This window comes from Seriola aureovittata, chromosome 13 (assembly GCF_021018895.1).
Source record: "Seriola aureovittata isolate HTS-2021-v1 ecotype China chromosome 13, ASM2101889v1, whole genome shotgun sequence".
Lineage (NCBI taxonomy): Eukaryota > Metazoa > Chordata > Actinopteri > Carangiformes > Carangidae > Seriola > Seriola aureovittata.
Window position 1 is genome coordinate 2,376,351 of NC_079376.1, and position 12,441 is coordinate 2,388,791.

The window sequence follows — 12,441 nt, forward strand, 5'->3', positions numbered from 1 at the left end:
TTCTCATAAATCAGGGCTTAAGACTCTTCTGTTTGTATATGTTTCTGTTTCATTAAATACAGATTTATATTCATATCTTGCACTGCTTTGTAACTGCACTCTAATTTTCATTCTCCCGTTTAATCTGTTTTATACTACTCTATATAATCCTACTTAAATTTGTCTTTTTTGCCTTGTGTTTATTTTCCTAATTTTGTTCTGTAAACCACTTTGAGTTGTCTTGTTAAACGGTGCTATTCAAATATTCAGTGGATTGCTGTGAGTAACTGTATCATCAGACACTATGAGACTTTTGTGGCACCGTTATCACCACAAATGTCTCTGAGATAAACTGTATATAAGTGAACTACACCTTGATTAATCCAGCAGTCAAACTGAACCCGAATGGGAAAGTGGTCTCAGACTTTTAGACTCTGTTGCACTGCTTCACCTTTATCAAACAATGTTTTTCTCTATTGTCCCTGGTAAATAAACTACCTTGTAAATTAATTAACTGCAGCTATAAGGAGAGAGAAACTGTTAGTTACCTTTTTAGATGAACTGATCCTTTAAATGTTAAGCATCAGCGAGCTTCATTGACCTCTAGTGGCAGCTTCTAAGAACTACAGCGCTATAAATAAACGCCTTTGGATGTAACTGACACAATAACACCACATCATTAAAATCTGAAACTATCTAATTAGATCAGAAACAGAGAGAAACTTCTCGTCTTTTAGTTTGGCAGGTATCGAGTCCTCAGTAATGGAGGACACTGCCTGGCTGGATGGTGTCACATAATAACAATAATTTACTACATAATTTACTTTTTCAGACTTGAAAACATCAGTTTAGTTTTTATATCTAAAGGGAGATGTTGAAATTACTGGAAGCTGTGTCATGAGGAAACCAAGACACTTCTCCAACATGCCACACTTAATTCCCCCAAAGTAAATTAAGCATGTTTCCTACTTTGCCTTTAGTGAGATGGTAATTTTAATGTACTCATTGTGTCATTTTGTTGTATAAACCTACTAATAATATACTGACCTGTCCATTTCGGTACTTAAATGTAGGTGCAGTGGAACAAGGGAGTAATAACTTATTCTGTATTATATTTTTGGAAATGCTGCATACCTACAGGAACAGTACTGGGAAACAAAATGGAAGAATTAGGAAAATTGTGTTAATAAACCTTTTTACTGTGTAATTACAGCTACACGTTACGTAACAGCCCACCTTAGTTATTGTAATAATTAAATATTTAAGAAAGACAGTAAGAAAAAAATAGAAATTAAAATAATTAGCTACGTTTGATCCACCCACATTCGTAAGTTATAATACTAAATTATTAATATTTCCAGAGTTTTCTTATCAGACGACAACAGAAGCCTTTTATAGACGCGCACTTGACAAAGGTACGTTTGTTTTCTACTCCAGCTGATCCATTATGAGCTGCATGCAGTGACCATTTCCTGCCTTGTCTTTGTTCCAAATCAAACAATGAAGTAGAAGATGTGATAATAAATCCCTGTGGTGTGGGTGTAATTGAGCTGCCCTCTTTTTTTTTTATTGTGTTTTCTCCCACGCTGCAATAACGTTTGTTGATGAGGAAAAACTGAAATGTGTATTTTACATTACACAGTAATGATAAGGTATGAGATCTTTAATATAATGTGTGGCTGTTCTCCCGTTTACTTATTACTTTATTTTACATTATGAAAAAGGTGGTAAACACATAACCTGCCTTGATTATAAGAACACAAAGCACTACTACTGGTCTGATTATAATGTCTATGTTAATATACTTATATATGTAGAGTATGTGCAAGAGTGAGGAAAACATTTACGTATATATATGTATTTATATAGGCAAGTGTATGCATTTATACATATGGATATGAGCAGCACTTATTCCACGACATGGATATACACAATTACCCGTACCCCTGTACCCCGCAAGTACCCAGTATTTACAAAAATACTTTTTCATTTGTTTTTCATCCAATGTACATTTAAGAACCAGAAGGAACCAGTCAGTATTTTAGTCTCATACAATGAAATTACACTGTATATCATGGGCTGTATCATAAAGTATTACTGAAATCTTTTGTTGTTTTTTTTTTTTTAATGCATTCCATTCTTGCAAGTATCACCGGTTTGTCGCCCAGTACGTGTCCTTGAGCGAGAATCTGAGCTGCTTCTTGGTTAAGAGCAGCAGCTTGACGCCGCTGCTTTTCAACAAACACTGAGGATGATTTACAGGTACCCTCTGACTCATCTCTGGATGTTAAACAGCAGGAGTGTTTCTCTGTGTCAGCAGATACACATAGCACTTTCTTGCTCGGTGGTGTCTCCCACACACACTGTCAGAGTCAGGACGCCTCAAGAACATCAGTGACTCATCAATTTGCAATCTAAATAGATCTAATAGAAACATCTAAAGATACTCTGGGAAGAACAGCAGTATGTAGGGCACTGCACAGGGGTATATATATATCTATCTATATATATCTATTATCTGTATCTATCAAATCTAATATCTAAGTAAGTGAGAAGATGATCAAAAAGAAAAGAGCACAAAGAAGAAAATACAGTTTTTTATGTCTCAAAAAGTAACAAACTAAAGTCAGAGTCATCAGATTCATATTGCGGGAAAAGGGTTTTGGTGTCTGTAGCACAGAATGTGGGTTAATGTGGGATCGTTCAGTCATCTCTTATGTTATTCAGATAAAATATTGGACATGAATCTACCACATCAATCTAATTAAGTGCCACACAATCTCTAAGGTAATTAATTTCTAGTTTTCTAGAGCATTAAAACCTTTAAGTGCCTGGCTGTGCAGGTATATGCCTCCCTCACTCTCTCTTTATGCACTATGTATTGATTCTCTCTAAGTAGGTTGTGGAAAACAGTTTGTTTCAAGTCATTTTCACCAGGTTTGCACCAGATTTTTTCTCTTTATGTATGTGGGTTTGTTGATTGATTGAGAAATGCATCTGAGGATAAACAACAGAAACACTTAGAGTAATAAGAGAAATTGATTTCAACGCCATTTTCACAGCAGGTTAAAAGAAAAACCTGCTCTACCACATGTACTCTGCCTGCCGTGGCTGAGAGTGAGTCTGAAAACCAACCTCTCCTCTCCTCACTGCAGCAGTCTGCTATTGGCCCAGTGAATGCTGACAGCACTGATGTTCCTCTGTGGTGGAGGGGGGGGGGCAGCCTCACTCTATAAAAGCCCAGGATCTGCAGCATCACTGAGCTGGTGCAGTGCAAAAACGCTCGCTCATCCTCACCGATGGTGTGCAGAACAAGGGGGACATAAAAAAAAAACCTTCTGAAACTAAAAACATCCATATCCTTTTCTTAAACAAACAAAAAAATCCACAACAAAAATTCATCATGAGCTACGATTCCTTCTTCTCCTACCGCCGCCCTTGGGACAGCTACAGAGGCTCCCGAACCACCACCAAATCCTCCATGTCCTCCTCTTTGTATTCTTCTCGAGCGCCTCCGACCGGGAAGAGGATCGTGAGGCTGGCCTCCTCTTCCCTGCCTGATGGGTCAGAGAGGATGAACCTGGCTCAGGCCAGCTCGCTCAACACAGAGCTGCTGGGCCTGCGTTCCCAGGAGAGGGAGCAGCTTGTGGGTCTGAATGACCGCTTCGCCACCTACATCGAGAAGGTGAGGCACCTGGAGCTGCAGAACCGGGCCCTGCTGGCCGAGCTGGAGGCGCTGAGGAGGCGGCAGAACGACCCGTCCCGTCTTCAGGCGCTCTACGAGGGGGAGGCGCGGAGTTTGAGGGCCATGATAGACTCGGAGAACGGGGAGAAGATGCGGATGGAGGCAGAGAGGGACTACCTGCGAGACGTGTACGAGCAGATGAAGGAGCGCTACGAGGAGGAGACGAGGCAGCGCATGGATGCCGAGGAGGCCCTGCAGAGGGCCAAAGAGGAGGCGAACAGGGTCGTGCTCGCCAACTGTGACACCGAGGCCACCGTGGTCTCTCTCTGTGATGAGATGGCGTTCCTGAAGAAGGTCTTTGCAGAGGAGCAAGCAGAGCTGCAGGTCCAGCTGCAGATGGCTAACATCAGTGTGGACGTGGAAGTGTCCCGGCCCGACCTCTCCACCGCCCTGCGAGACATCCGGGCGCAGTACGAGCGGCTGGCAAACAAGAACATGCAGGCCGCCGAGGACTGGTACAAGAACAAGTTTGCGAGCGTCGCTGAGATGGCCAGCAAAAACAACGAGGCCGTGCACGCCATCCGGGAGGAGACCATGGAGTACCGGAGATTGCTTCAGACCCGCTCGTCGGAGATCGAGGCTCTCCGGAACGTCATCGACTCCCTAAATAAGCAGCTGGAGGAGCTGGAGGAGACGCAGGCCAAAGACGTGTCAAAGTACCAGGTGAATGAGGGACAGTCAGACGCTGCTCTGCATCATATCCAACTGACTTGTTTTTAGAGTCTCAAACTGGAGCACAGAGAAAAAGGGGCAGGAAAGACAGAAAGATGAAAAGATGGTGAATATTATAAACCATCTCGGCCACTAGATGAGATTAGATGGAATAACGTTAATAGTTTCCATCCAGAATACAGGAAAACACAGAGAGAGGAAATCTCTGTCTTTATGCAACAAAATGACATGTAAATATATTCTCTGCAGCAGCTACACCCTCCCCACACTGTAGTTCTCAGCAGGAAACGATGGCAGGCTCACAGCAGAGGTGAAAATCTGCAATTTTACTGTCTGAAAAAAAACTGCAAACACAAAAAGAGATCAGGGATCTCCAAAAATTGTTTATACTCATTTACCACTTTCCATCTGATTTCCATTCATTCGGAAGCAAATCTCTACAAAGAAAAAAATATTACATAAAATACTTATTGTGGAGCTGGAGTTTTATATTCTTGTGTGCAGCATCAGCATCTGTGATACTTGACACTGCATTGCTGTTTTTTCTCTTGCATTCACAGAGGAGGATAAGTGAGCTGGAGCGGGATATCACTGAAGCCAAACAGGAGATGGCGCGCTACCTGAGGGAGTATCAAGACCTTCTCAATGTGAAGATGGCCCTTGACATTGAAATAGCTGCGTACAGGTAAAACACAATTATACGTAGCTAATATTGTATAATTCAGATTGCTGCCATTTAGTTTTTAGTTTCATTTTGATGTTGACTTTTCTCTGGGGCAACATGTTTTAGAAGAGACGAAACTTCAGTTGTGAAAATACGCAAATAAATGAAGAGTAAGCTCAGAGAAATCTGTTTTCTTTTCCTTTTCAGGAAACTCCTGGAGGGAGAAGAGATTCGCCTGGCTTACCCTGCCCTTCCCGCCCTAAACTAAAATCTAAATGCCACCAGCCTGGCATAAACCTGAAAAAATTCTTCATACCCCTTCTTTCCCACCCTGACCCAAACATCACCCTTTCCCCTCCCTCATTTCTTTTACGTTGTTCCCTCTGTCATCTTTTGCCCCAAAATACTCCTTTCTTTACTCCCCCCCAAAAAGCAAACCGCGAACCAAAGCTCATACTTCTCAAGACAGATGCGCCCTTGTGCTAAACAAGAGGTCCACCAGAAGTCCCCCTTCTTCTACACACGTTCTGACACCACACATCAAGATGACGGCAAACTGTAAAAATGCAGAGTGGCTGCACTGCATTAGTTACGTAGCTATGTCGGACAGCAGGATTGTTTTTGGCTGAGTTCCTCTCCCTGTCATACATGTTAAGATCCAAGCAGCAGAGTTCACCATTTGACCCTTGTGATGCCTCATTGTGCAAACATTTGACCAATTGTTTGTGAAAGAGGGCAAAATTTTTTGTATTATCTCTTGATGCTTGGACTTTATCTGTGTTTGAACTGATGCAAGACACCTGCAGCATTATTGACTGGGAACTCTACCAATCAATTATGCTTTGTCCTGCACCCCTGGTTCTATAGCCGTAGTCAGAGAACCAGTAACCTTAAACATTTCTTTTAACTATACCTATTTTTGTCATTTTTAGTTATTCTTCCTCTGCATTTACATCTGCAAAAATACTGCAAGCTTTGGTTAATTTGAAAATCAGTGTGAGTTTGGGTCTTCCTATTTGGCTGGTTATTTAAATTTCTAATTTCTAATTAAACTGTGTCTTTTCTTGCATAGCCGTCTGGCTGTGTAAATGCTTTGGAAGACTAATTGTTACTGGTTTCTCCTTATAATCATGCAGTGTGTCTCTCAGCCTATCTGCATTAGATTTTTGTTCTTTTTGTTCTGTAAGTTCATTCAAAGCTAAACAATGAAACTAAAAGTTAAGTGCAGGAACTCCTTGTTGTTTGTCTGCTGATCTTAGACCTGATGGTGCTTTACATCTGTGAAACTAATACAAAGCCTGCACCATTATGCTTGGTGTACCTGTAACAGTCGGCAACAAGCTAAATAAACATATAACTGACCTGCAACCTGGTTCGTATGTTGAGTTTTCATTTGACACTTCATTTAACACACTTGTTGAGCACGAAAAATCATTTCAGTGTTGTTTCTCCACTGTACATCACAATTATTTGGCGATGTAGTATCTAGTTTTGGTCCTAGCATATATTTAAACACTATGTTACCAGCTGTAAACGATTAAAATATGCAGGGATGGATAAGGCCTATTCTAAGACAAGACACAGAAATCAACTGTAGCCTCATTTTAGTTTTGATGTATAAACTGTGTTTTCAGTGGGCAAGTAATAAAAACATACATTTTACAAAGGCAGGTCAAAAACAGGTATATTTTTTAGACTGATGTCACACGATGTGGTTAATCATTTATGTGTTTTCATAAGGCCTTTGTGAACCTTGCTTTAATGACAGACCGGGTGAATTGTTTAGCAAATTATGAGTCAAATTAAGTGTAATTATGAGGCTCTCTTGGCCACATCTTTCACATTAATGTCATCTTTTATAATTGAATCAACAGTGCACCTTATCTTGAACGTCATTGGGCATCTTTAAGTAATAAATATGCAACTGAAATATGTGAATAATTACCAATAGTAAAAGTCAAACGAAAATTATATCTAAGATAACTGAGCAACATTTTCCTGTTTGATTTTTGATCTGTAATAATAACAAAAAATAGTAAAGGAGGCAGTATTCAGTAAGACCACATCTTACTTAAATTTCTCCTTACTTACAGCTCTCAATGTCACAGGAACAACACACAGCGGCACTGCACCATTTCCCATCATTCCATGTTCCTGGCGAGCTGGCTGTAGCTGTAATGTGGTGGCACGTTGCCTCAGCGGGACCATCAGTCACCAGCAGGCAGACACCAGGCGCCCCACTGAACCCTGAAGAGATACACAAAACATGTCGTTTTCAAAAATCAGCACTTTGTGAGTGCAAAGCTGTAACGTAGTCTGTGCGATATTAACAATTGTGTTGTGTCACCATCTTTGTCTGAACAGTCACACAGCACAACCAATGCAGCCTCAGTGAAAGTGAATGGCTTTTTATCTGCTTTAGATAGATAGATAGATAGATAGATAGATAGATAGATAGATAGATAGATAGATAGATAGACAGATAGACAGATAGATAGATAGACAGATAGTTAGATAGATAGATAGATAGATAGATAGATAGATAGATAGATAGATAGATAGATAGATAGATAGATAGATAGACAGACAGATAGATAGATAGATAGACAGATAGACAGATAGATAGATAGATAGATAGACAGACAGATAGACAGACAGACAGACAGATATAGATAGACAGACAGACAGACAGACAGACAGACAGACAGACAGATAGATAGATAGATAGATAGATAGATAGATAGATAGATAGATAGATAGATAGATAGATAGATAGATAGACAGATAGACAGATAGATAGATAGACAGATAGTTAGATAGATAGATAGATAGATAGATAGATAGATAGATAGATAGATAGATAGATAGATAGATAGACAGACAGATAGATAGATAGATAGACAGATAGACAGATAGATAGATAGATAGATAGACAGACAGATAGACAGACAGACAGACAGATATAGATAGACAGACAGACAGACAGACAGACAGACAGACAGATAGATAGATAGATAGATAGATAGATAGATAGATAGATAGATAGATAGATAGATAGATAGATAGATAGATAGATAGATAGACAGACAGACAGACAGACAGATAGTTAGATAGATAGATAGACAGATAGATAGATAGATAGATAGATAGACAGACAGATAGATAGATAGATAGATAGATAGACAGACAGATAGACAGACAGACAGACAGATATAGATAGACAGACAGACAGACAGACAGACAGACAGACAGACAGATAGATAGATAGATAGATAGATAGATAGATAGATAGATAGATAGATAGATAGATAGATAGATAGACAGATAGACAGATAGATAGATAGACAGATAGATAGATAGATAGATAGATAGATAGATAGATAGATAGATAGATAGATGATAGTTAGATAGATAGATAGATAGATAGATAGATAGATAGATAGATAGATAGACAGACAGATAGATAGATAGACAGACAGACAGACAGACAGACAGACAGATATAGATAGACAGACAGACAGACAGACAGACAGACAGACAGACAGATAGATAGATAGATAGATAGATAGATAGATAGATAGATAGATAGATAGATAGATAGATAGACAGACAGATAGTTAGATAGATAGATAGATAGATAGATGATAGTTAGACAGATAGACAGATAGATAGATAGATAGACAGATAGTTAGATAGATAGATGATAGTTAGATAGATGATAGATAGATAGACAGATAGTTAGATAGATAGCTGATAGTTAGATAGATAGATAGATAGATAGATAGATAGATAGATAGATGATAGTTAGACAGATAGACAGATAGATAGATAGATAGACAGATAGTTAGATAGATAGATGATAGTTAGATAGATGACAGATAGATAGATAGATAGATAGATAGATAGATAGATAGATAGACAGACAGACAGACAGACAGACAGACAGACAGACAGACAGACAGACAGATAGATAGATAGATAGATAGATGATAGATAGATAGACAGACAGACAGACAGACAGACAGACAGACAGACAGACAGATAGATAGATAGATAGATAGATAGATAGATAGATAGATAGATAGATAGATAGATAGAGAGTCTTCTAAACGGTGATTTTGGATTTTTACCTTGGTGGTTTTCAATACATGTAATCTGACTTTTGACTGAGTAATATGTAAGTGAATGACACTGGTCTACTTTTACTGAAGTCTCAGGAGTCTGGCTCAGTCAAATCACGTGATATCTTCTAAAGTTACAACCCTTTTAGTCAAAAATAAACATTTCTTTCAGCTACCAAACACAAAGACTTTTTTAACTTAAAAGGCAGCAGCTCTGGAGGATATCCAACTGATCTGTCAAACAGAGTATATTTATAGGACTTTTTTCCTACATCATTGAAAGTGCATTAAGAAGGGATATTTTAATGGTCAATATGAACAGTAGGAATGACAACAGCAAGAAAAACCTGTTTCAGAATACATATGGGAACCTAACTATTGTTTAAAGGTAAATTTTAAATATTATGAGCCATGTTCTTTCGTGAAAAATACAAGACAGACACAAACTGTGGCTAAAGCTAGGACGTTAAGCTCCACACAGGCTATGCTAATGTTTGACTGCTGAACCGTTATTATCCCAACTTACCTACCTAGCTGCCACTATATAGTTAGTCAGACTAGCGTAGAAAAGTCATTTAGTATTAAAATTATCTTTTTAATACGTTCATGTGGAGCAGACTGTTACAAAAACGCCTTTTATTACCTACAGATGGCAGTAGCTTCCCAACAACTTGTCCCTTTGCAAAGTACTTCCTTCGGTCAGAGGACAACAAGATGGCCGCCGCTTCACGTCGATAACGTTCCTGCCTCAATGTTACAACGTTTGTTTTAACCGCGCGTGTTTTGTTTAACCGTTACACTTGCTGTTATACCACATTGCGACGCCGTCATGTTCCAGGTTATCGGCGGCAGGAGTGTCCAGGCGACCCGGCTCCTCGCGCCCAGGAGCGCCGTGCTCGTGGAGGCCGTCCGCGGCCGAAAGTCCCGCAACGACCCGGTGGCCAGGTCCAAAGAGGGGCGTATCAAGGTGCCTCCACCCGTCGACCCGGTGGAGATGGTGGTGCTCAAGGAGAGATTCACGGAGTACCAGCTGCTCATGAGGGCGCTCCGGTATGTTAAAACACCGGTTGCAGGTTTTAAAGAAGTGCTAAATAGTCTTGAAAACGGTTCTCAACAAAACACTCCTAATAGATAATTAAAGTGCAAGTAAATGCCTTCCCCACCTCTCCCACGCAAAACGACCACAGTCAACGTTTTTGTCTCTTTGCGGTCGTTATGCGTATTTTGTGGTCATATTGCTTCTCTATGTGAAGTCGTTTTGCGTCTATACGTGATCATTTTGAGTATATCTATCGTTATGCATAATTTTGTGGTCATTTTGCGTCTCTGAAAAGTCGTTTTGCGTTTATTTGCAGACATTTTGCGTGTCTTTGCAGTCGTTTTGTGTATTTTTAAGGGTGTTTCATGTCTACGGCTTTGTTTGTTGTCTTCTAACTGATTTGCAAACAAGAAATATCAATAGTGACATCACATGAAGGCTGTGTGCTTAATCTATACATGGGTCAAGGGAGGTACAGAGAAAAATGTGATATAAATGTCAGTAAATCCATATATAATAAGTAATTGTAGGCTTTATTATTTGACTGCTGTGACTGTATGAAATTGAATTTATTGAAAAGTCTTACATTTATTTTGCTGTACACATTAAATATTTTTTATATATATATATATATATATATATATACAATTAAAGAATATAAATTATATTTGTGACCTTCAGACTACAGAGGAAGATTTCATTTTTCACATTTGTTTATTCAGCGTTAATACTCAGTGAGATTGACTTGACCGAACAAAGTTGGGCTCTTCTTTCCTCTGTGTTTGTTAGTCTGGAGTTTAAGGAGGAGGTGCTGCGAAAGAAGTATGAGGAGGAGACGGGCTCTCAGGCGGAGGAGAGGGCGAGGCAGGAGGCCGAAGAGCATTGCGCCCTCATGGCCTGGAACGACCAGGAGAACCTCCGCTTGCTCAAAATCAGGTGAGGAGAAATTAAACATGGAGCGAGGAGTGAGTAATGCATTTTGGTCTGCAATACTGCTCTTGGCTGCTCTCATATTCATCTATTTTGTAAAAAAAAAAAAAGAAAAGTTATCTCATTCCAAAAACAGTGTGGATCATTCAGCTTCTTCTCTGTATCTCTCAGAATGATGAGGATCCAGAAAGAAGAGGAGGAAGCTGAGCGCAAGAAAATAGAGGCGGCCATTAAGCGTGAACAAAAACACCAAGAATTCCTCAAAGAAAAAGAGAGGGAGATTTTGCAGTTGCAGGTACGATATCTTTCTTTTTGCCTTTTCTGTCCTCTTATATTGTAAAGTACAGGGGAAACTGTACATTAAAATACTCAATTCTACATCGTATAATGATGAAAAGGTGGAAAAAAAGATTCTAATGCTGAATATTGATCTCGGTTTGACTTTGTACTTTCAACATCTTAAAGGAGGAAGCAAAGAACTTCATCACCTTGGAGAACTTGGATCAGCGTATCGAGGAAGCTCTGGACAATCCAAAGAATTACAACTTTGCCATCGACAAACAAGGCAGAGTTGTTAAACAGACAGTGCTGCAGTGAAACGGCAGACAAACCTGTGTTCGTCCGTCTCAGGAGAAAAAAAAAATCAAACACTTGCGCCTGTTTTGTCTAAGTGGGACTTTGAGTCTAATCCACTCTGGAGGTGAATTTCCTTCAGACACAAACACTGAAAAACATTCAGGGCGAGAAGGCTGTGGTACCTGTAAACTCCGACATATTTAAAGATCATTCATCAGCACATAACTTGGATAATCTCCATAGAATCTGAAGTACTTATTACTGATGGACAGGCATCACGTCATCAGAAAAGTATGAGCTTGGAGTCAGTTTGGCTTTTGACAGAATGAAAACATATTTCTTAGTTATGTGATGAGAAGTTTAACCATTCTGCCTTTACTGTTCATGTCTGTTTTATATTCTTATTATTTGAGTGATGTACTGACACCACAACATGTTCTTTTGGTCATTACTGTCTGCTTGTGATATGTAATGTACATAAAGTAAATTAATGTTTATTGGACTTTCCACTAAATCTTTTTGAACGAAGACAAGACGACACAATATCCTAGATGTTCTCAAACTTTTCACGTTAAAAAATAGAAAAGAGAACATATGTAACTACAGAACGTCTGATTCTGTTCAAATGGAAACTGGATTACCACCTCAGCAAAGTGGAACACCATCTTCACCATGTGTCTAATGATTTGTAGTTTAATTAACTGCAATATTGTTT

The 12,441-nt window shown here is 39.3% G+C and overlaps 2 protein-coding genes and 1 long non-coding RNA gene across 4 annotated transcripts in view; 2 read left to right on the forward strand and 1 right to left on the reverse strand.

The window, feature by feature from the left end:
- Positions 1–9,914, reverse strand: part of LOC130180569 (uncharacterized) — a 29,779-nt gene extending 19,865 nt beyond the window's left edge. For both annotated transcript variants that reach the window (XR_008829422.1, XR_008829423.1), the window contains exons 1-2: positions 9,825–9,914; positions 7,152–7,307 (exon numbers count right to left, since the gene is read on the reverse strand). This is a non-coding gene — a long non-coding RNA (uncharacterized LOC130180569). The remainder of the gene's footprint in view (positions 1–7,151; positions 7,308–9,824) is intronic.
- On the forward strand, positions 3,229–6,428 carry si:dkey-33c12.3 (uncharacterized protein LOC335380 homolog). Its single transcript, XM_056394169.1, has 3 exons — positions 3,229–4,387; positions 4,957–5,081; positions 5,268–6,428. Exons 1-3 carry the CDS (start codon positions 3,383–3,385, stop codon positions 5,326–5,328), a joined length of 1,191 nt encoding a protein of 396 aa, XP_056250144.1. The 5' UTR covers positions 3,229–3,382; the 3' UTR covers positions 5,329–6,428.
- On the forward strand, positions 9,877–12,223 carry mrps26 (mitochondrial ribosomal protein S26). The gene is made up of 4 exons (XM_056394172.1): positions 9,877–10,231; positions 11,010–11,156; positions 11,322–11,445; positions 11,616–12,223. The coding sequence occupies exons 1-4, from the start codon at positions 10,011–10,013 to the stop codon at positions 11,745–11,747; spliced, it is 624 nt and encodes a 207-aa protein (XP_056250147.1). The 5' UTR covers positions 9,877–10,010; the 3' UTR covers positions 11,748–12,223.
- Positions 12,224–12,441: the final 218 nt, after the last annotated feature.